This window comes from Bombus vosnesenskii, unplaced genomic scaffold (genome assembly GCF_011952255.1).
Source record: "Bombus vosnesenskii isolate JDL3184/JDL3185 unplaced genomic scaffold, Bvos_JDL3184-5_v1.1 scf7180000013265, whole genome shotgun sequence".
NCBI classification, from domain to species: domain Eukaryota; kingdom Metazoa; phylum Arthropoda; class Insecta; order Hymenoptera; family Apidae; genus Bombus; species Bombus vosnesenskii.
Window position 1 is genome coordinate 3,262,416 of NW_022882925.1, and position 21,078 is coordinate 3,283,493.

General features: G+C 41.2%; 1 protein-coding gene across 1 annotated transcript in view; it reads right to left on the minus strand.

Annotated features, from left to right (window-relative positions):
• Positions 1-849: 849 nt before the first annotated feature.
• The window catches only part of LOC117243367, a 35,006-nt gene continuing 14,777 nt past the window's right edge, over positions 850-21,078 (minus strand). The window contains exon 2 of the mRNA XM_033510794.1: positions 850-3,988. Coding sequence (XP_033366685.1) covers positions 2,992-3,988 — 997 coding nt within the window. The 3' untranslated portion in view covers positions 850-2,991. The remainder of the gene's footprint in view (positions 3,989-21,078) is intronic.

Here is a 21,078-nt window from a genome sequence, read left to right on the forward strand (position 1 = left end):
GATTATCTTGAAAGCTCTGTTAACGTTTTTCTCGAAATTATATTTTTCACTCGATCGTTATGAAATCTCCGCGTCGCCAAAAATTAGAAAATACGTCTATGTCAATGTTATCCTACAAGATCTAAATTCTTCATTTTGTAGTTATTTGTGAAAAGATTCTCAAACTTATCCGTAGCTTCTTCGAGATAGTATACCTTCTTGAAATGTTCTTTCAAGTTTCTAAGCTTGTTCTTTATTCATTGAATCGCCTGAATTCAAGAAACTTGACCGGTCTGAACGGGATTTGGAACATGTATATTCGTACAGCGACAAGCTTTCGTATTTACGGCCTTGATATAGAAGTTACACAGGCTGACTAGTGATTTATACTGTGTTACATTTACATCTAAGAGTATAGGTTATTACGCGTATGATTATGCGGGAACCGTGGAGCCAGTTCCCTAAGACGGACTGTTAAAAAATTTCATCACGTCGATGATGGACGTCGTTGGCGTAGCTAATACGATCTCTTTAGTAGAGATTTGTATCTTTTTTTCTCCTTATACGTTGCTTTCAAGTTCGATGCCTTGATTGTACAAGATACAGTGGTGGAAGTGCGTTTTAAAGTAGAGGGGAAGAGATCGAGGAGAAATATCCCTGTATGGTAAACGAGAAATGAACGATAAAGACCAGTGTGGAAGATAAAACGACGTAATGAGAAACGTAAACGTAACAGCCGTGAAGTTTTTCATTTTTCCAGTTAAATATCTTCTGATTTTCATGTTGCGTTGATTCAGTATGCTGGTATTGATTCCACTCTGCATAATTAAGACGTATCGCTGTGGTTGCTCGAGATACAGACTCTATTGCGAGTAGATGTATAATTTTAATTGTTACTCTTAAGTGTATAGTTTCTATTTATAGAGTATCAATACTTATATGCGTCTATCTATACGTTAATCAGTTAAAAAATGCGTATATATAATTTATATATAGCTAGCTGATTATGCAAAAGAAATCATGATGACTATTTGCTCAAGCACCATTTAGGGTAATTTAATATATAACTATCCATTGTTTTATATCTTGAGTGAAACCATGATATCACGAAGCATTTAGTATTATAACATAATGTACTTAATCGCATATATTTATTTGTAAAGTCGTAATTTATATGCCGTTATCACTAAACTTTTTTTACACAAATTTCCTCCTTTTTTTACTTTGTAAATACGTGAAAAATATACGAAAGTTCCAATCGATAATTTCCATTTTCTCTATCTTTTTACCAAAGAAAGCGGAACGTTGGTGTTCTTCGAGAATTCTTACCAGTCGGCTGCGTCGACCAGAAAACGCGTTTCATATGTTTCCCCTTCTCACGTAGCACAAATATTGACTTGGGACGCGAGTCTACTCGGGATTATATCCTGTCTGGTTACGGGGATGCCTCGCGATCTATGCTACTTGCTCAAAGAGATTGAATTCAAAGATCGCGATAACACCACCGCCAGACATCCCGGAAAAGCCGGCTTCAAATGGAATTTCAATACAATCTCGCGATTTCCCTCAATGATATTTCCAGGAATTCGCGTATCTTTCCTCAAATAAATTTCCTATTTGCGGAGAACATATCGTTTAAAAAATACGCACGTAACACGTTAAAGCTTTTACATTGAAATAAACGATCTGTCGTTTTTAAACCTTTCTATTTGTTCGAAATAAACTAATTTTTTACGACGAGTCGCTAAATGATTCTTAGATCAGAATACGAGGGGCTAATTCTCGTCACGGATGACAAACAAGACGTTGGTTAAAGGGTTTGAGAGAAAAAAAAAGAGATGTTGGACGAAGGAAGATAGGCACTCTGGTCATTTCAAAGTTAGATGGTCAATTATCAAAAAATGTGGCCCTCGGGGCAAAGGGTTCGTTGTTGGCTCGATACTATCGCAAATGTGCTGTAACGGGTTAAGAGCGGTTCTCATTCTAAGCAAGAATCTAAACGCCTGACACTCGCGGCATAAACAGTACTATTCTTCGCCGATTTTCTTCTTTTGCTTCTTTCTCAACGGGCACACACAACAGCCAACGCATTCTTGTACAAAGTACTATAAATACTTTTATTACACTACACTGAATGCCATGGTTCGATACAATTGAGCTTCCTCCTATAACATACGATATAAGAATATAAAAAATGTCTGCTGCTCTCGCGCCTCTGCAATTCATTATTAAAGAAAAAGAAAAAAAAAGAACCAGTAAAAATCCTTGCGCGATTATACGTAGTAAAAGGCATGTGCATCCCATCGAGAGGGGTATATATAGGTATATTGTCCAGTCTTTCGTAAAAATTCGCTCGTGACCGATTGCTTTACGAGACTGCAAATTCATTATTCTATTGTTTCCATTGTTAACATAATTTTTACGTATCTCATAAGACAACCAGTCATGATGGCTTATTCCTTTGTTGTAAAAAACGGCACACATCGACGATACGATAGAAAAAGTATCTGTTAAAACTTATAAAAATATATTATACAAGTTAAACGTAGCGACAGGAAGCGATCGTCGGTGCTTGGCTCGTGAAAGAGGAAGAAGCGCCAGCGATCACTTCCCTGGACTTAATCTAGATCTCTGAGCGTACCACCGAACTCAGTCGCAGGCATTTGCAAAAATTTCCTTAAACTATCCTAAATTTAAGTCCACCTTTCCAAAGAAAGTCTCGGGAAACCTAATCTAATACTTCTAACAACTGTAACAAAAGTGGAACGGTTTTTGCAGGATACGCGTGGCTTCGAGCAAGGACGACTCCATCCGAACATCCCTCGTTCTTTTTCTCTCACACACGCATTCTTGATCATTCTTACTCTCTCAGTCCTTTGAAAATTTTGTCATCGTCCTACGAAACGACGGCCCTTGCTCTTGTTTCATCGCGAAGTCGCGACTAACATAAGTTAACAAGCTCACGGGCCGTTAACACGTGATTACACAGATTCTTAGCGCCGCGACGCGAGATTAAGGTAACAAGGGATGATAGTAGACGGGCTTGCGACTCTTCTCCATCACGTAGAACGCCTTCGGTTTTCCATTTCCGGGGAAGTTCTTGTGGATGCTCGTGGAGCCGGACTTGCCGGTGATTGGCGCGTAGTACGACATGGCTGCCTTCTTCCGGTGTTTCTTCACCTTTGCCGTGTTCCTCGAGCCGTGAAGTTCGTTCGTCAGGTGAATCCTGTGCACGCCTGAATCATCCAGCCTGTAGGTCTTGTTACTTAAGTTGGTGCTGCTTTTCTTCGTTGATTCGTTTTTCTTCGTCGATTCGTTTTTCTTCTCTTCGTGATCAGGATAGTTGAGCCTCTTATCATTGTTTCTTACGTGTTTCGATGGACTGTCACTACTTTGACGAACGTTAATCTTATCGTTGTTGTTATCAAAATATTTCTTATTCTCTTGACGAGGAAGATCCTGACTGATCTTCGAACTGCCCCGAGTCTCTACAAAATTCTTCGAGTTCTGATACTTCTTGGTGACGTCCATCTTCTTCTTAGCCTGCTCCAGCTTCAGCTGAGAGTACAGTCTCTTCTTCTCGCCGATCTTCTTCACGACAGGAAGATTCCAGTGATAGATCTTCGCTGGTTTCCCGTTTCCTTGAAATCCTACGGGGAAATTCGGCCCAGTTTTGGTTATCTTGTCGTCTTTCACCGTTTTGTGCGGTTTCGTGATCGTGTAGTACGGCGGACTGGCAGGAAGCTTCACGATGTAAACGTGGCTGTCTCTATGTCCGTGTCGACGGCTGTAAGGTTGGTGGATCCGTGTCTGGGAGCCGAGTCCAGGCGGCTCGGGACCAGCTAGACGTTTCTTATGGTGTCCATCGGGGATCTGAAGCGGCGCGAGACCGAGCCGATTCAAGATCGCCGCGTTGCTCGTGTGAACTGTCTCGAAGTTGGACACCGCTTGCTCGGATGCGATTACGACGATGGCGGCCGAAAGGAGCAGCAGCGTGCAGCTCAGCAATCTGAAACGAAAAGAATGGTCAATCACAATTTCAAATGAACCGCTGTAAATATTCATACCGTTGCCTAGAAACCTGACTTCGAGAGGATTTGAAAGATTATAGCGTAATTGGAAAAGTACGCGGTGGACCATCTTATGGTTGTCGACAAAAACGTAATAAAATGAATGAAAAGAGTCTCGTGATTTATGCTGTCCTTACGCTGTAATTACGCGTTTATTAAATCTCGTATCTGCGGATCAGAACGGCAGCCACCGCTATGAGTCTTCCTTTTACGAGACTTTCGAACTAACTTCTTTGCATTTATGGGTAATATATTTGCGATATTTTTCATATTTCACGTGTTCGTTTTCAAATGTTTGTGATTGGATGTTTCATGTATAAGGGTGATGAAAACCAAATTGATTTTAGAAGTATGACATGCTGTTACGAGCATTTGATAACCACATGCTGGAACGTCAAAGTCGGCAGTATACTGTAGCAAAAATTAGGACGATAGTCAACTGTTTCCAGAACTTTGCATAGATGGATTATCTCAATAGATAATTAGTTCAAAATACTTTATTTTATATAGTAACGTTATAAATAAAAAAATATGACTGAGGAAGAACTTTTTAATATTAACCGTTCGTTTGTTAACCCCTGTTGTCCTATTACTACAAAATGGACTATACATAATTCAATAAAATAATATAAAACAACAAATGTCGTGCATCCTTATGAAACAAAAGAAACTTTTGGGACAACCTAATATATTTCTCCCCATGATATAAAATCTACAATTAAATTTCTTGTACTTTGAAGTGCTATAAATATAAAACTTCCAAATGTTCATTTCGAGTAAAAAGTACAAACTAAGTTAAGTTGAATTGGATGCAAAAACTTTTCCCAGTTACATACTCGCCATTGTGCATCTTAATGTAAGTACACGCGAGATATCTCATCCACGCTTGGCGAGATACGCTTTCCATAAATGTAAAGGGGCTAAAAGCCTGGCGGACGGAAGACAGAGCAGAGCGGTGTCTGGAGTTCCGGTACGCGGTACGGTCGCATAGAAGACGCCTGGAGAATATCAAAGACTAGCGGATCTCGCGACGTATCTCCGACCCGTGTCAGCTTAAAAGACAATCCATCACTGGCTAGCAAGTCGCGCGATCTAAAAAGAGGAAAAAGCGGTTCGGCAGCCATGACCCCGTCTATCAGTTGAAACGTTTTCTCTCTCGAGAAAAAGCTAGAAAGAACGAAACTAGTCCCCTAAGCTAGCCACCTGGCAGATCGTAAATTAAACTCGCTGTGTAACGTCCAAGGAAAAAAGGAGCAAAAGAAGAATTTCATTGACCGTAAAAGTGACGACTCTGGCAACGAGACGACTTGAAATTTTACGAGCAGAGAGGCGTCCGGACAAAAACGACGACGTGCGTGGATGTTCCGCGGCAGAGCTCGCGTACCAACACACGATGCTTCTTAAACCATCGAGACACCATGGCCTGGCTGCCTGTCGCGTACGGCGGCTACGCCAACGATAAATCACCTTTTCCTCTTAATTACTCGCTTCACGCGGGGGAAGACCTCGCTAATTATTCACCAGCCGTTCCTCTTCTTTTTCTAAACCGATGCCTCGCGCGTAGCATCGAGAAACGTGCCTTCCATTTCACTAATAGTATCGCTGTGTTTTGTGTTCACCTCCGCCTGTTAATTTCTATCTAGTTTCGACGAAAAAGGTAGCCATTCAAACGCTTGTAAATATATTCCTACGTCGAGATATATCGGTCGAGATATTTTTACCGATTTTAAGTTGCGCGTTTGACGCCAGTGCAATTTTCCTGTTATTATTTCAAGCGTATCCAGCGCCACCGCTCATGCATTATTCAGAAAATGCTGACGTCTCCCTAACGAATCACCGACCGATTCTTCAACAAACTATCTGAAATGATGGATAAGGGAGCAAAAACAAAGGTAGTTTTCGCTCGACCAAGTTGACAGAAGCCAAAACGAGTTAATAAATATTCCTTTCTTTGACTTTTCATGGATTCGGAAGGAGGAAAGCACGAGGAACGTCTGTCACGCGAAATTAATATGCTAGCCAGGCATTTCCCTCGTTGTAAAATTATTCTCTCGACTGTGCACGTTCTTTTTAAGACGCTCGTGCACGTGAGCCAAGTGTCACGCGCGCGAATCAGAGAGGTAAGAGAGGAAATCGTGAGATCTGAGACAAGCAGGCGAAATAGGCGTCGACAGTAAGAAATATGTATCGCTTGACGAGCGTCCTACGCTTATCGAACTATAACACAGATTCCTAAAATGAGGGTCGCGTTAAGTATTAAAATATGAGAGTAGCTTGCATGTTCGTTAGGAGATTTCTACTCACCAAGAATTGTCAGACGAACAATTCCAAGTCGATAGAGATAAAAATCACGCGACAATTACTATTTACATCTATCACAAATTTTTAACTTTCACGATGATTAGACAACACGTTGTGTAGATAACTCAACATATTAATAACACGATTGAAACACGAAGGATCACAAATATGTTATATTTTTGGTCAATTTCTCTTGGCTCACGGATCTATGCCAAATTAAATTTAAATTCCATATTAATCAACTCTCGACAGAAATTAGAGTTCGTGCAATCTCTGACTGGGTGGCGGAAAATTACCGCTTTCAGAAGTGGATCTTAACTCATAAAAGTTTGAGAAATCCTGATCTAGAGACAAGCCCGAAGACGTTCCGAGTCGACAGACTCGTTAACTGATTTTCATTAGGACGAATATATCTGTCTCGGGTGATCTACAAGTTTGCGTTCGTAACAAAGCTCCATTCACACGATTCCCTCGAATCTCGAGCCTCTCGTCACATTTATTAGCTCTATCTGCGTCGATCTTCAGTATAATAAAAACACGCAGGACGTACTCTGGCTGGAGCGGACGGGCTGTTTCCTCAATGAAACTCATTGTTCGAGAAAAATAAGTGAGGTCGCCTGCGAGAGTGATAAGGGGCCATCGTCCCGACAGTGAGCAGAAGATTTAGCAAATGCAATAGGGGAATTGGAGCGAGCTTACGCGTCCTTCAAGTTGATGCGATTTTATAATGGCGATGCTGTGAGATTTGATGAATTTATATTCCCCAACGAGCATCGACATAGCTATAATCCCTGTTGATTGGATTCTGCCACTTGTAGAAATTTAATTCTTCTTACTATAATATTATAATTGCTAACTATAATTTCTAATCACAATCGTACAGACGCATGAAAAAGATTGAAAAATATCAGAAATTTGGAGTGATCCTACTTTGGGATCTTCTTACATCAATTACGTGAATCGCGTCCAACTCGCATCATTTATAATTATTATTATGGTTATTAAAACCATAAACCATCGAGTATTATACATATTCCTAATAACACAACTGCACTCTGCTGTGCACTGAATCATAGTAAATATTAATTTATCAAGTCATACGTACAACATTACCATTGTAAAATCGATCTGCGCTCAGCTTAACTATTAATAGCGACATATATAAATCACCTTGCCACAAAAGGACGGCCTAAAAGACAACATCCTCTCATCGATAAGTAAGTAACAATAACGAAAGGTCTGATGATGCCCAACAGGGCGATCATCATTACTCTTCTCGAATCGTACTCGCAGCATAGTCTGGCAAAAAGTTTTCAGTCGCGATTACGATTCCGCTTAGCAGCAGGAAGATGACCGAGCGAGTGTGTGCCGATCGGTAGTCCATTACCTCTGGACGTATTCGTCGAAAGCGCACGATTGGCAGGTTAGAAGAACGCGGAAGAGCAAGCGTCGAGGATCGACGGCGGTGAAGAGAGCACGACCCGAACGGGCGAGGCGAGGCAAAGATGAAAAAGAACTGGCAAGAGGATAGAAAAGAAGAAGAAGAGGAGGAGGAGGAGAAGGAGGGGAAGGAGGAGAACCGGAGGTGGAAGAAGACAGGTCGAGGGAGAAGGTGGAGAGGCGGCGTGCAATCGGCGGAGTAGCACGTGCGTGTGCATACGAGTGTATATTGTACATGCGTGAGAAAGACCGACGATTCAACACGCATCAACAGCAACGACGGGGGGAAACGGAAAAAGAGACACGGGGCAACGTCGTCGTACCGATGGAATGAAAAATGAAAAGGAGCAACAACACTGGCGTGTTGCGGTGAACCGAGATTAATCTTCATGATCATCAGCCGGATCGGCTTTTGCGGGTTATTCACTTTGGCTTCTCGACCTGACCCGATCAGCCGAGATGGGATATCGAACAGCGCTTTGTATCACCGAGATTCCCATCTGTAACACGTTACACAATTGTTCCATGGTTTTCGAGACTACGAAGATTCATGTTTACTCAGATTTCAAGAAGAATAGAGATTTATTAAGGAATAGATAGGATAATCTATAGAGTTTACGCCTTATTTAAGTTCTCCAATTTGGGTCATATTACAAAGTTATCCGATGTCTTTCGAATTCACAAAGATTCCGAAAATTCTAAAATGTAGATCTTCGGATTTCCAAGGATGCTCGTATCGTCAAAATTCTCATTTGTAACGTGTTACACAGGCATTTGGTATGTTTCAAGTCCACAGAGAATTCAATAACTCTAAAACGTACATACAATAATCTACAAAGTTTCATATGGCCAACATCCCCATCTGTAACATGTTACAAAAGCACTCGAAACGATTCGAAACTAAACAAACAGCCCTAAAACTTTAAAACGTATTCAGATTTACTGATAAACTGACGAAATTATTTATGACGTTTCGTAGTACCAAAAAACCTATTTATAACACGTTACACGACCATTCAACCCGTTTTGGACAGCAAAAATTCCGAAGATTGTGGAATATAGATATTCAGATTTGGAGAACCATACCGGTCTATTAATAAACCGATGAAGCAATCTACGACGCTTTCGTTCTAGCGAACCGTAACGTTTCCATCAGAGAAGATGAAAGCTCGAGTCATTAGCCGACACCCGACCAAGTGCACCATCCTAACGTCGACTCTCTCTTTCGGTGTACTTGTTAGGCACTCTTGTAATTTACCACATAATTACCGGCCTATCGACCCGTTTCATCGACTACCTAACTTTCCTGTGTCTTCTTTCTCACAGACACCAATTATTCGCTTTTGTACATGGAACGTAAAATTTAACACGAGATCCTTCCACATAAGTGTTAGACTTGGTTGATTGATTCAATAACGCGACCGTGGTCTACACCAAGTAACTTTCTCGCGATATAAGCCTGACTGAATCACCTCTTTTTCTAAGAGCTGCTTTTCAAGAACAAATTGCTTACGATCACGTGAAAGCTCAAACGAGAGAATAACACGGCAGTTGGCCGATTCGTTTGACCGCGAGGCGGAATGCGTTTGCGCTCGGGCGCGAGAGGGTAAGAAGAGGAAGAGGAACGAGTAGGCAGGTACGACGAGACGTCGGTGGTTGCCGCGGGATTGTAATGGCCCGGCAAGCCTGTAATTTCTGTCTTGGTCGAGTTAACATTCGACTGCGAGAAAAGCCAACTCGCCACCCGTACACGTCCCGCGTTTCCTTCATCTCGCCTTGAATGACTCGCTCGAGTTGATGCAACGCATCCACGCGAGCCATTCTTGATACGCGTCGCGAGTCCTAACTTATCAAGATGTGAAAGCTACGCTGATCAAGTATGGAGAAGGATAGTAGCTCTTAGAAAATGTATTATAGCACATTTTCGTCTTGTTTTTGTAGCTACTTAAGCAGCCTCAAATAATTGTGAATACATGCTTTGTATTTTGATTTAGTGCAAATACTATTTCCAAGAGTTACAAAAAGATAATGAATTAATAATTATGTATTTACTTTCACTTAATGTTCTGACGAATAAACTGAACATACTGGTAAAATTGCTGATAATTATACAGGAATCACTTTCTTCTCACTGAAGAATCGAATACATATAGCAGTGAACTAATTATAGAAGTACTAAAACTGATCAAGGCAGTAATTGCGGCGGATGTGAACGAGTAAAAAGAATTTAATTTTATTACACATAATTGATCAAATTGCCGAAGCGAGGTTAGATCGAAATGAATAGATTTAAAGTAATAATTTCTTGATGATCTTTCAGCTTTACTTCATTATCGTAAGATTTAGGATCAAGAGTGTAACTTCCTGCTGTATCCATCGAGATGTTTCGTCCAACCGACTATAAAACGGTAACGAGTTATCCCTGAACAAGCAACGAGGTCCCTTGTCATTCATTCACTGTCAACCTCACTGTGAACCGAGTTTAATCTCGTGATTTCAGGCTACACGGATGGACTAATTGCTCAGCCACAGTCTACAGGGAGAAACGCCCCGGGGTACGATTTCAGAACTTCGATTTTACGGTAGCAAACTATGTGAAACGAGAACGATTCGTCCCAGGAAACGACTTTTTGCTCCATTGGATATTTCAGATTCCTGGAGAGTTTAGCAAGAGAGATTCCCAGCCGCCTCTCCGTTCCAGAAATGCCGAGTTCGTGAAAAGGACGTTCCTTTTCTCGGACTCTGGTGGTTTCCTTCCGATTATACTGACTCAGGAGGAAGTGTAAAGCCGGAGATTCACTGGGAAGCTAAACTGAACCTATGACTAAGTTTACAAATATCTCCTTCAATATGTACATTCGAGGACAAAAGTGATTGGACAGGTAATGGAAGTAGTATAAATGGAGTTCAATCAAACTAGTCCTAGTGTCACCTATGTAAGATTTATCCATTATACGTATATGCGATAAACGAAATTTCATTGATATCCACTGTCTACTTATTTTTGTCCTCAACTATTGAACCAAATACTTTTAACGCATAGCGTAGCTTAATTTTTGCTATAAATAAGACGTATTTAATGAAACTTAGCATAGCATAGATCATCCGCCTAGCTTTTTGGTGGATCTCCGGCTTAACTCGTAGATTTCTCGAAACCTTACCGCGTGTAATTATCAAGCTGTGAAATTAATGCGTTCGACCAGCTGTATACTTGCAGGTCGAGTAAAAACTTCGAGTATAATTCGCAAGATTCCATGGCGATGCGTGAAACAGACTATAAACCACGACGATGTTCGTCATCGACACGAGAACGCGGTTTCACGCTCGTCGGCGGCGCGTACCGTGGCCGTGTTAATCCCGTGGTTGAGAGAGAATCATTCGGTGGTTCCGACAGAGTATTAATCCGTGGCACGACGGAGAAACAAAAGCGTGTAAGAGTGATAAAGATAGAGAGAGAGGACAAAGGAGTTTGTTCACCTTGGTGATCTTCGGTGCAGAGAGGCTGACCATAGTCGACTACAAAGACTCCGACTCGTGTCCACGAGGCTCGTATCGAGTGTGCACCCTCGTCGTGGAGTTCGTGCGAACGGCACACGTGCTCGCGCGTGAGGCTCAAGCTCACATGATCAATCAGACACAGCCACACGCGTGTCGTAGAAAGCCATGCTTCTACACTGCTGTTCATAAATATGTGATACTTTGCTCGATTAACAATGCAGTAGAACTCCGTTTGCATAAATTCCACTTATCTAAACCAAATTTTAGCGAATATCCGATCTCTTGCTAGTTGAATCCACTTATTTGAACGTGGACTTCTACTACATAAACGAGAAATCATATGCAGGAGAAAAAATCAATAGACTCCTATTATACGACCTCTAAATAATCAATTCTTGTGGAAGCAACAGATGTATATCACATGAAATTTTAATTATTTACTTTAAACTTTATCAACGATATATGAAAATTAAATATATTCGACTTGAAGTGTCCAAATGTTTGAAACATTATTCTTAGAACCACCCTCTAACCATAGCTCTAACAATTTTAAAAAAACTTCTATGTTTATAAAAAACAAAAATGTATTATAATGTTTAATATTTACATATGTCGATTCTTTCACCGCATATCGCCATAATATCCTATATGTCAGCTCTAATAAAGTTTTTCTATCTGTTTCTGTAATTAAATTAGATTACGTTAAAAACAAAATGAAGCAAGTGTCCCTATACTTTTCAGCGGTCGTAGTACGCATGCACAATCGAAGAAAAGGCGAAAAGCGATGGAACGAAGAACAGGGTGCGATAAAATCCTCGAAAACGGAGATTAGGATGATTCGAAGCGTACTGCATGGGGCAAGATCCAAGATATATATCGCGGTAATGCGAGTTACGTGTTATCGCGCGGAATTCCGCGTGCTGGCTGTAATTTCGATAGGAGATACGCAGCATTTCCAAATAAATACTAAATCATTCGTACGCACGTGACGAGATTAAGCAAGAAACACAGGTTATAAAGGTAATAGGATCGAATAGCTTCGCGTGGATCGTTCGATCGTGGCAAATTACCCTGATCCGCGGCTTGGTCAGCTGTCTAGTTCTTATCGAAACCGCGACGCATGCCATCGAAAGCTAGTTAAGGATTTCGTGCGATGGATAAGCGATTTTACGCTGCTTCATCTTGATACAATTTACTATCTAACCAGATCAAGCAAAAGAACCGAATGAATGCAAGAAACGATGAAGGCAATCGCGAGTCAATGAAGATGAATCGCCATTATTCACCACGGAATAACCATGGCCGGAAAAGTGCTTGATTGTTACAAAGTATCGGGAGACCAGGTACGTCGTCGCTGTGTGTGAGTACCAATGGCTCTCGTGTGTCTATTAGAAACCGTCCTCTTCCTGTGACTCGTGCAATCACAGACAACCTATTATCACCGACGACCCGTAATCACACGGGGCAACGTGTAAAAAATTAATTGCGATCGCGGTTTGATAGATGTCCAAGTGGAAGCGGCTCGCCACAGGCAAATGACAGTGATCGGTAAATGCGTGCTACGGTGGAATTCAGCTTCGATTCAACGTGACTGAAATAATTTATTGGTTTACGTTCGAGCATGGTTTCGAACGTGCACGTACTCATATGCGAACACGGCGCTGCGCGTTCGTGCATCGGCTAGGGAAACAGGCGGACGTGCTGTCCATAAATCTCAATGCACCGAATTTGTTTGGACTGCGCCGGGCTAACATTTTATAGCGATTAACTTCTTCCTTCCGACTGTGGAATAGATCCTCTAACCTTAACCTCTTTGTAATGCACTTCGTATGGGTAGCGAACCATGATGATTTTTCGCCGACCATCTTGTAGAATCACGGATTTACATCCCTGTTTGTACGTATTGGGATATTTACAGAAGGTGTATTTTCGACCAATCGCGGGGAGACGCAATCGCGAAGACAGACATCAACGGGAGTCGTAAATTCCCGTTACGATTATGATAATCGACACCACGAGTTGATCGATCCCCTGATTTCCGTTAAGATAATAGGGGTGGTTGAGAGGGTATAACACTGTGATTCACAGAGTTATAAATTATATATTTTTTCCACTTAAGTTACACCGTTGCTTATAATATATATCGTCGACAATGAGTTAGCGTATAGAGATGCGATACACTGGCACAATATTCGTTGATGATAGAGCAAGGCTCTTGGAGTTTTGTTATAGTTTTATAGACTAATCCGTTTTTGACATGTTGACTTTCCTAGCGTTGTAGAAGAAGTAAAGTTACAGTGACGATGCTGTGTCGGAGGAAAGCTAGCAATGGGTGTGTCTAGCGCACGGAAGCATCGGATTTGTTCGTGACATTTTTGGTCAGGAAAGTGAGGGCAGTATACATTGCTTCTGATTGGATAAACGAAGGTTGATGGACTAGGAAGGGTCTTAGCCGCCCTCGACAGAAAGTTGCTAGTGGGAAGCATCGTACATAAGAAAAACTAACTTTCCCCTGTCAAGCCGTAGTAGACAATAGTTTTTAGAAAATAATTTGGAAAAACGATATTTGTTCGATCTGAAGGATCTTAGCTAGCAAATTTCTTAGATTTACGATGGATCCTTAAGACTATTGAGTGTACGCAGTAAGGATGAGCGGACATCTGGTTTCCGTCTGGCCCGCGGTGTATGGCCTGGTCTAGATAGAGGGTCGCCCGACGTAACAGAAGGCGAGGTTATACTTAGGAATGATTAGAAAACTATTCGTTATCCGGGTGCTTTTACGCAATAATTCACCAATTAATTCTCCTTTGAAATTTTGTAATTTTAGAACAAATACAAAAATCAAATAACTTTTACAACTGCTATTAAGACCTAAATTACATAATGAGAATTCTAACAACCATCCGTCTACCCCAAAATTGTTCTACACGAATTTGTCATTGACTAATAAATCGCAAACTTTCATTTGGATTTTTCTCTTCCCTAAAGCCAAAATACCTCCGTGAAGCTGACAATGAACACACAAAAGAATTCTTCTAAAGTCGCAACTGGGCTTCGCGAGGCATCGAAGTCACCAGCTAGAATCTACCCTAGGCGACGTTACTTCTCCGGTATGCAAAACTCACGCGAGCATTCTCCATTTAAACGGCTGACATAAATCACAAGCAGCAAAGGGGATGGAATTATCATGCAAATTCTTGGACCGTCGTTTCACCAGTTTTCAATTATGTCGGTGTCGCGGGGTCGAGCGGAGCTACGTCGTGAAATAATTCTCGCGATAGTTTCTACCCACGCGAGAGATCGCGATTCCGCCGAGAACTGCATCGCATCGAGCCGCCGCGACGTCTGTAAATCACCCAGCTGCCTCTTTCACCGTTTCTCTATGCAACGTCCTTGAAAATACCTCGACCATCTTTATGTGCTTTCGGTAAAATAACGATCGAGGTAACCGTGACCGTGACCAAAGTATGTCACGAGTTCACTGTACGTTCTCGTCATCTGCCAAACATAAGCAAAATGAGAATTCTTCCCCTTTGCTCGTAGACAGGATCTATATATTTTAAACGGCAAACCGGTCGACAACCGGTTCGATCGTTCTGGAGAGAATTCAAGATTTCCACGTATTTCGTTGGACATCGGTGGCGAATCGAGAGACTCGGTCTAATGTCCATGAGCAGAATCGCATCCCCTTTTCGAGAAAACGCATTAACGAACGTTGTGGTCCGTAGGGGTATCGACTCAGCTGTGACAATTGACGAGAAGACTGGCGGTCGGCAACTCTCCATATAATTGGAATTGTTCGAAGGCATGGTCGGGATAGTTCTCTCAACGACGGCCGAAGATACGTACATAAATTTCGATTCAAACAACCGCTCTTGCCACAAGACCTACGGTCAAGAACGTAACAACGTTACAAATCCAAAAGAAACGATGTTCGCTGGTAACTGGTTAGAGTTCTGGTGGCTTTCCGTGTATCGCGAAAGGATAGTAACCGGGAAAGGTATCTAGCAGTGATTAGCGTCGGGAAAAGGCATCCTCGTGCTCGGGAAACCTATTAAGGGCTCTCCTCGATGCGGCTTGTTACGATGGATCTACCCTAATCAGGTGACGATCTGCGCTGATCGATCGTGCTTCGCTGCTATTAACAAGGTCGCTATCAGAAATGAAGAGTAATTTTACGCCAGCATTGATTAATGAGTCGAGAAACGAGGGAGAATGAAAGTGGGAGGAATGAGAGGGAAGAAAAAAGAAGTAAGAATACGCACCGTGGGAGAGCATCATCGATTCTACGTAGCGCAGACGTCGCCTTATATAGCGTGAACCCTCCCTTACGGCCCATTAAATCCGCACGCATTGCCAAGAAGTCGTATAAAGATGGAGACAAAAAGAGGAGAGGCAATAGGAAGAGATGGAAAAGTCGATCGTGTCCTCTGCATGCAGACGTTTTTGTAAGTCGATCTCTTCCCGGTTCTCCAAGTCGTAATTCAAGAATCAGGAAGAAATGACCATCTTCTTATGGTACTTCTTACGGTTAACTTTATCAGAATACAAAAGCTGTTTCACAGCGTATATTATAGATTCATGAAAGCTCTTACTAGGCGCCACACTAGGCGTAATATACAGAAACACAAGTGATATAAAAATAAGGAAGCAGATATGTTAAATGTATGATACAGGGACAAAGAACCGCGGCTACTGTGAAACTCGTACTTTGAAAGCTTTCCTAGATATCACATTAGAGATGATGCATAAAAACACAAGCGGTATAAAAATAACTAACTAGATATGTCGAATGCAAGTTAAATGCGGTATGTCAGATGCAGGTTAAATGCAATACGTCAAATGCAGAGACATGGATCCTCTAGGCACTACTGTGAAACCCGTACTCAAAGAAAACGCATTAAAAGAAAGAAGTAGAGAATTTTATGCGAGATATAGAAAGGAGAAAATTATTGTAACATGTAATTGAAATACCTATATTATGCCAGAACACGCGAATACTGCGAATCTGATTTTTCAAAAGAAATGTGCAATCTCATTTGCCTACATATTCTACGTTTCCACAGACCTCACTGAAGAGAAGAAAGTTCTAACAAGCCAGCAGTCGTTGGAAAAGTTGCTTCAAGACATATTGTCCCATTAGTCTCGCAAAGGATTAAAGCAAGTTCGATACACGAGGCTTCGTTGCAACTTCAGAAGATTAGAAAGGGCACGAAGGAATGAACACAGGCACACTTGGCGATAAATCAAACGTTTAATTGAATTTCGCGCGAATATTCGACGGACTATGAAATTCGATGTAGAATCGTAAAGAGGAAGGGAGAGAAGTTCATTAGCTCGGTCATTTGGTTGATGGCAGAAATAAATTTCCTATAGTGTAATGTACGAGAAATGCAAGCTCTCCAAACTTTTCCTTCGTCGGATGCGACAAAGATTTACTATCGAGACTAGGCATGCAACTCACCAACCGCCGACTTATTCGTCATGTAAAATTGTTCGCTACGTGGAAAACCGTCTGAAAGCATCCGGCGGTCACGGATTGTGCTTTCCAACTACGTGCCACGAATCCCGGAATATGTATTTCGTTTCATGGGCGAACGCCGGGTAACGCGACCAAAACCACCTCTTCTGCGTGTTCAACCTCACTGACTAAGATATTGCTTGGAAGAAAGAAAGATACACGGAAAATATGGATAATGAAATTGTTGGAACATAAACTTAACGTTATGTGATCGCGACATCTACGGTTATGACTTTCCGTAGAACTAATTGGTTATGCAGTTTTATGTTCGTTTGTTACAGTATAATGGCCAACACCTTTTTTCTTCTTTGGGATATCGAAGAAGAAGAAAGGTATTCGCTATTGTACACATAGTGTGAATATTTGTGAATGGTGCGAGTTGCAGATTTACTAACAAATAAATATCAGTCTTATGCTTGTTCTTTAAAATTCAAAATCTAAAGGAAGTCTAGTTGACCATCGTATTACCTATTAAGGATCGCAGCAGCTAAGCAAGCAAGAAGTAAAAGCTTATAAAACTTATAAAATTTATGTACTTCTAATTATCAGTTCGCTTGTGAAGAATAATTGTAGCCAGTGTTGTATATTCGAAATATCCAAAATTTGTAAAATACAGTTTATCTTAATGTTTCTTATCCAGATTTCAACGATCTGTCAAAAAATGAATAATTTCAAATTTTAAGACATTTGATTTTTACAAAGCAGCAGCTATTTATAAAATATTGGAAAAAGTGTTTAAAAAGATAGCTATCAGAAGAAAAAACGCATGTGCATAAAAATCGAAATTCCCAAGTAATTTGTTTACGAGGAGTGTATCGTAGTGATGATCGGCAAGATTCCATAATAATTTGATTAACAGAGTCGTGAAGATGTAGTATGATATCCTGGACGATAATATCGACGACGATATCTACGTCGAATCTCAAGCGATAAAGGAGCCTTTAGACCCTGTCTGCCGTGAAAGTGACGTGCGGCGAATTGCAAACAACGATCCTGCGGAAGAAGGAGCTCGAGAGGGACAGGGCCTCCCTCCGCATTTACATCGATCGTAAATTCACCAGCCATAAACGTATATCTCGCCATTAGATTCCGCACCACCCGCGTCGCACGCTTCTCGAGAACATCGCATGTGTACGTACGGAGGGGTTTCACTGACATCAATTACTGCCACTTGACATATGCAGACTTGCCTTTGAACGTTTCTCGAAGACGAGTATAATTTTATTATGGCGTATCTTCCAATTAAAAAAATCCTCTATCATCTCTGTCCGTTACCTTAAAATGTGGTTATTCTTTGACTCTCTCACACTTTACTTTATTTCTCTACACTTTACACTTATTTCACTACATATTTTTAAACAGTAGCTGATAAATTGATCAAGTTTTATGGAGGCTAAAGACAAACAATATTCTTCGATATTGTAATATCGTGTAACGTTTAAAAAATTGTTAAGAAATTGAAAAATCACCTATTTAGTTCCGGAACCAAATGTAAATACAATTTTGATAATATGAAATTGATTGACGATTGGTGAATCTTAAAACTGCTTTTCTATAAATGTGACTTATTCGTGTATTTTTCCGATGTGTTTCTATTATAATTAAATTGATATTATGAAATAAATACATATTTAACTAAGATTCTATTTACGCATATAAAAGACAATCCTATTAAAACCAAGTTTCAATAACTACTAAAGGAAAGCTTCCCCTAAACAGTCCAACAGACAGATACGCTTAAAACCTCCCCTAGGAATTCCTATTAAATTATCGATTAATATTCCGAGAACGGAAGCAGAGATTGATCGCGGCGAGTTCCCTTCGATACTTGAAATATAATATACAGCTCGATTTACCCTCTGATTCCGTGGAAAAAAGGCGCACCCCAAACGGCACGAAATTAAGCTATCATTAAGAAACACGAGTTCCTTGAAGAGAAACCCCTGAAGGTAATTTACCCGAAGCTGGCGCACCCTAAACAGGCACAATAGAGCTGGTTGGAGTGGCTCGAAACGTCGTATCGAGAACTTGGGCGCGAATCTACGGCTTCCAAGACTTCAAAGGGAGCAAGTGGTCGCTCGATGGAAAATATACCGATATTGCTTCTATCAAAAGCGATATACGATAGAGACCCTGTAGTTTCCCAAAGAAAAGAAAGCGTGGAAACGACGAAACGAAACGAAATAAGAAAAAGGGAAAAGAGGAAAATAAGGAAGAAACCTGAAACACGATCGAAAAGAAAAAGATCTGAAAGAAAAGAAAGACGAGACTATATAGAGAGTTTGAAAGAAACGAGGATAGGATGGAAAATAAGGGGATACACTGAATGTCAAACAATACACGACTGTGTCTTACGAAGAGACCCAGTCTATGGGGGCCATTGTTTTGGTCACGTAGCCTTTCTCTCCCTTCTCTGCTCTATAAGAGCCCGCAGTATCTATCGTCGTTGTATCTGACGCATTCATCCAGCGTGTGTAACATCCTGAACGTTTCGAGGAACCTGTTACTTAACCAGGTATCAGATACCGGAGCATTTTTTTCATCCGGCATTATTCATCCTCTCCTACTGCACCGGTGAGCACGTTAATTGGCGTAGTTAAGCACTTATAGGACCTACGATTCGCTAATTAGCTAATTGCAAGCAATTAATATGACCGGATGATAAACCAAAGCTCCCAACACGGCGTTCAACGATACGGATAACGACACGGTAGAAAGACGTTATTAATCGACGATCGACTATTAATTACGGAACAATCGCGAGACGATCGTCGATTCTATTGTACTTGTTCAGTGAACAAGATAATTCCGTGCCGAGAGAATTTGTCAAAGCGTTGGCGCGAGCAATTGGCGAAGCAAGTTTGTTCGCCAGACGATCGGCTCCGAGGCAACGAGACTCTTGGCGCAACTCTTGTAATTGGCTCCACTTCGGCTCCGAGACTACTAAGGAAGTGTCTTCTTGTACGAGTAACGGAGTAACAGTGGTTCTCAAAATTCTCTCCTAGCACCTGCGCCATAGGATTCCTTCGCGTACATCTGGCGTAAACACGTTCCTCGTCGTCTCACCTTTCTAAATTTCAAACCACTGCTTCTTTTCATTCGATCACATTAACGATTATCATGTATTATAATATCTCACAACGGTACTTCTCGCGTCAATCCTTTCATAACGTTTCGTTTCGATGGTAGATTCTGTCACGGAAAAAAGGACGAATCATTACCAGCTGGCAATTATTTCATCTTTGATAGCGTAGGATATTTAGTATCTAATCTTTAGTTCCTTTTATAGCGATAATCCCAGAAAAATTCGAATACGCTGTAATATTAAAGTTTAAATATTATACCTAATACAGCTGGTAATATTTATCTCTTATAAAAAGTACAAAGTGTCTATAGAAAGCTTACGTAAAAAATTACAAACCACTACACGTCTATGAAGTTTTGACGATAAAAAACAATTATTTCCTGAATTACACAGTCAAACTGCGAAGCATCGTGAAGAGGAGGTTCACGCTTGCTAATTTCGCTATGAGCAAAGTCTAGGGGATGCATAGAAGGAAAGGTAGAAAAAAGATCGTTCGCGCGTGAAGGGAATATTGCGTGTAGTGGAAGGCAAAAGCCTTTCCATATCAATAATCGCCAGAGGTGCATCGAGAACCGGCGACACTGTTAACGGAATCTGATGTGGTCGGGCTGGGTCGATAAAACGAGGAAGCAGCAACGATCCCAGGAATCTCGTTCTCGTGTCAGTTCTATTTTTTCCTTCTCTGCGAGAAGAGCTTCCGTTTTCTCGCTCGACTGCTGGCCAGGATCGAGTTCCTCGAACGACCATTCGACGCTATTCAGACACCGATGATTCCCTCCGACGAGTGACAGAACAGCGATCCGATAGGAATGCTGAAAGCGAAGAAAGAACCAGGGGAATGCACTTTCGTTCCACAAAGCCAGGAATTTCAATGTACGACAGCTCGTTCCAAACACTTTCTCGACGCGGCCAATGAAATACCAGGAATTTTTACCAGCCACGTGTAATTAATAGAAGTATCCCAGCAATGGATCGTACGAGGGATGATAAGGAAGTCAAGTTACCTCGGTGGTATATAGTTCATTGTATACTAGGAAAATTTAGTTTTTCCATGTGTATTCGTGTATCATTCTGTTGCATTGATCGCACAAGGCTGTATAGTGTTACTGGTGGATTACACAACTTGCGTGCGATTCAACTTTTACGAATGAAACACGTGTTTCTGGCAGAAATTCATAGAAATT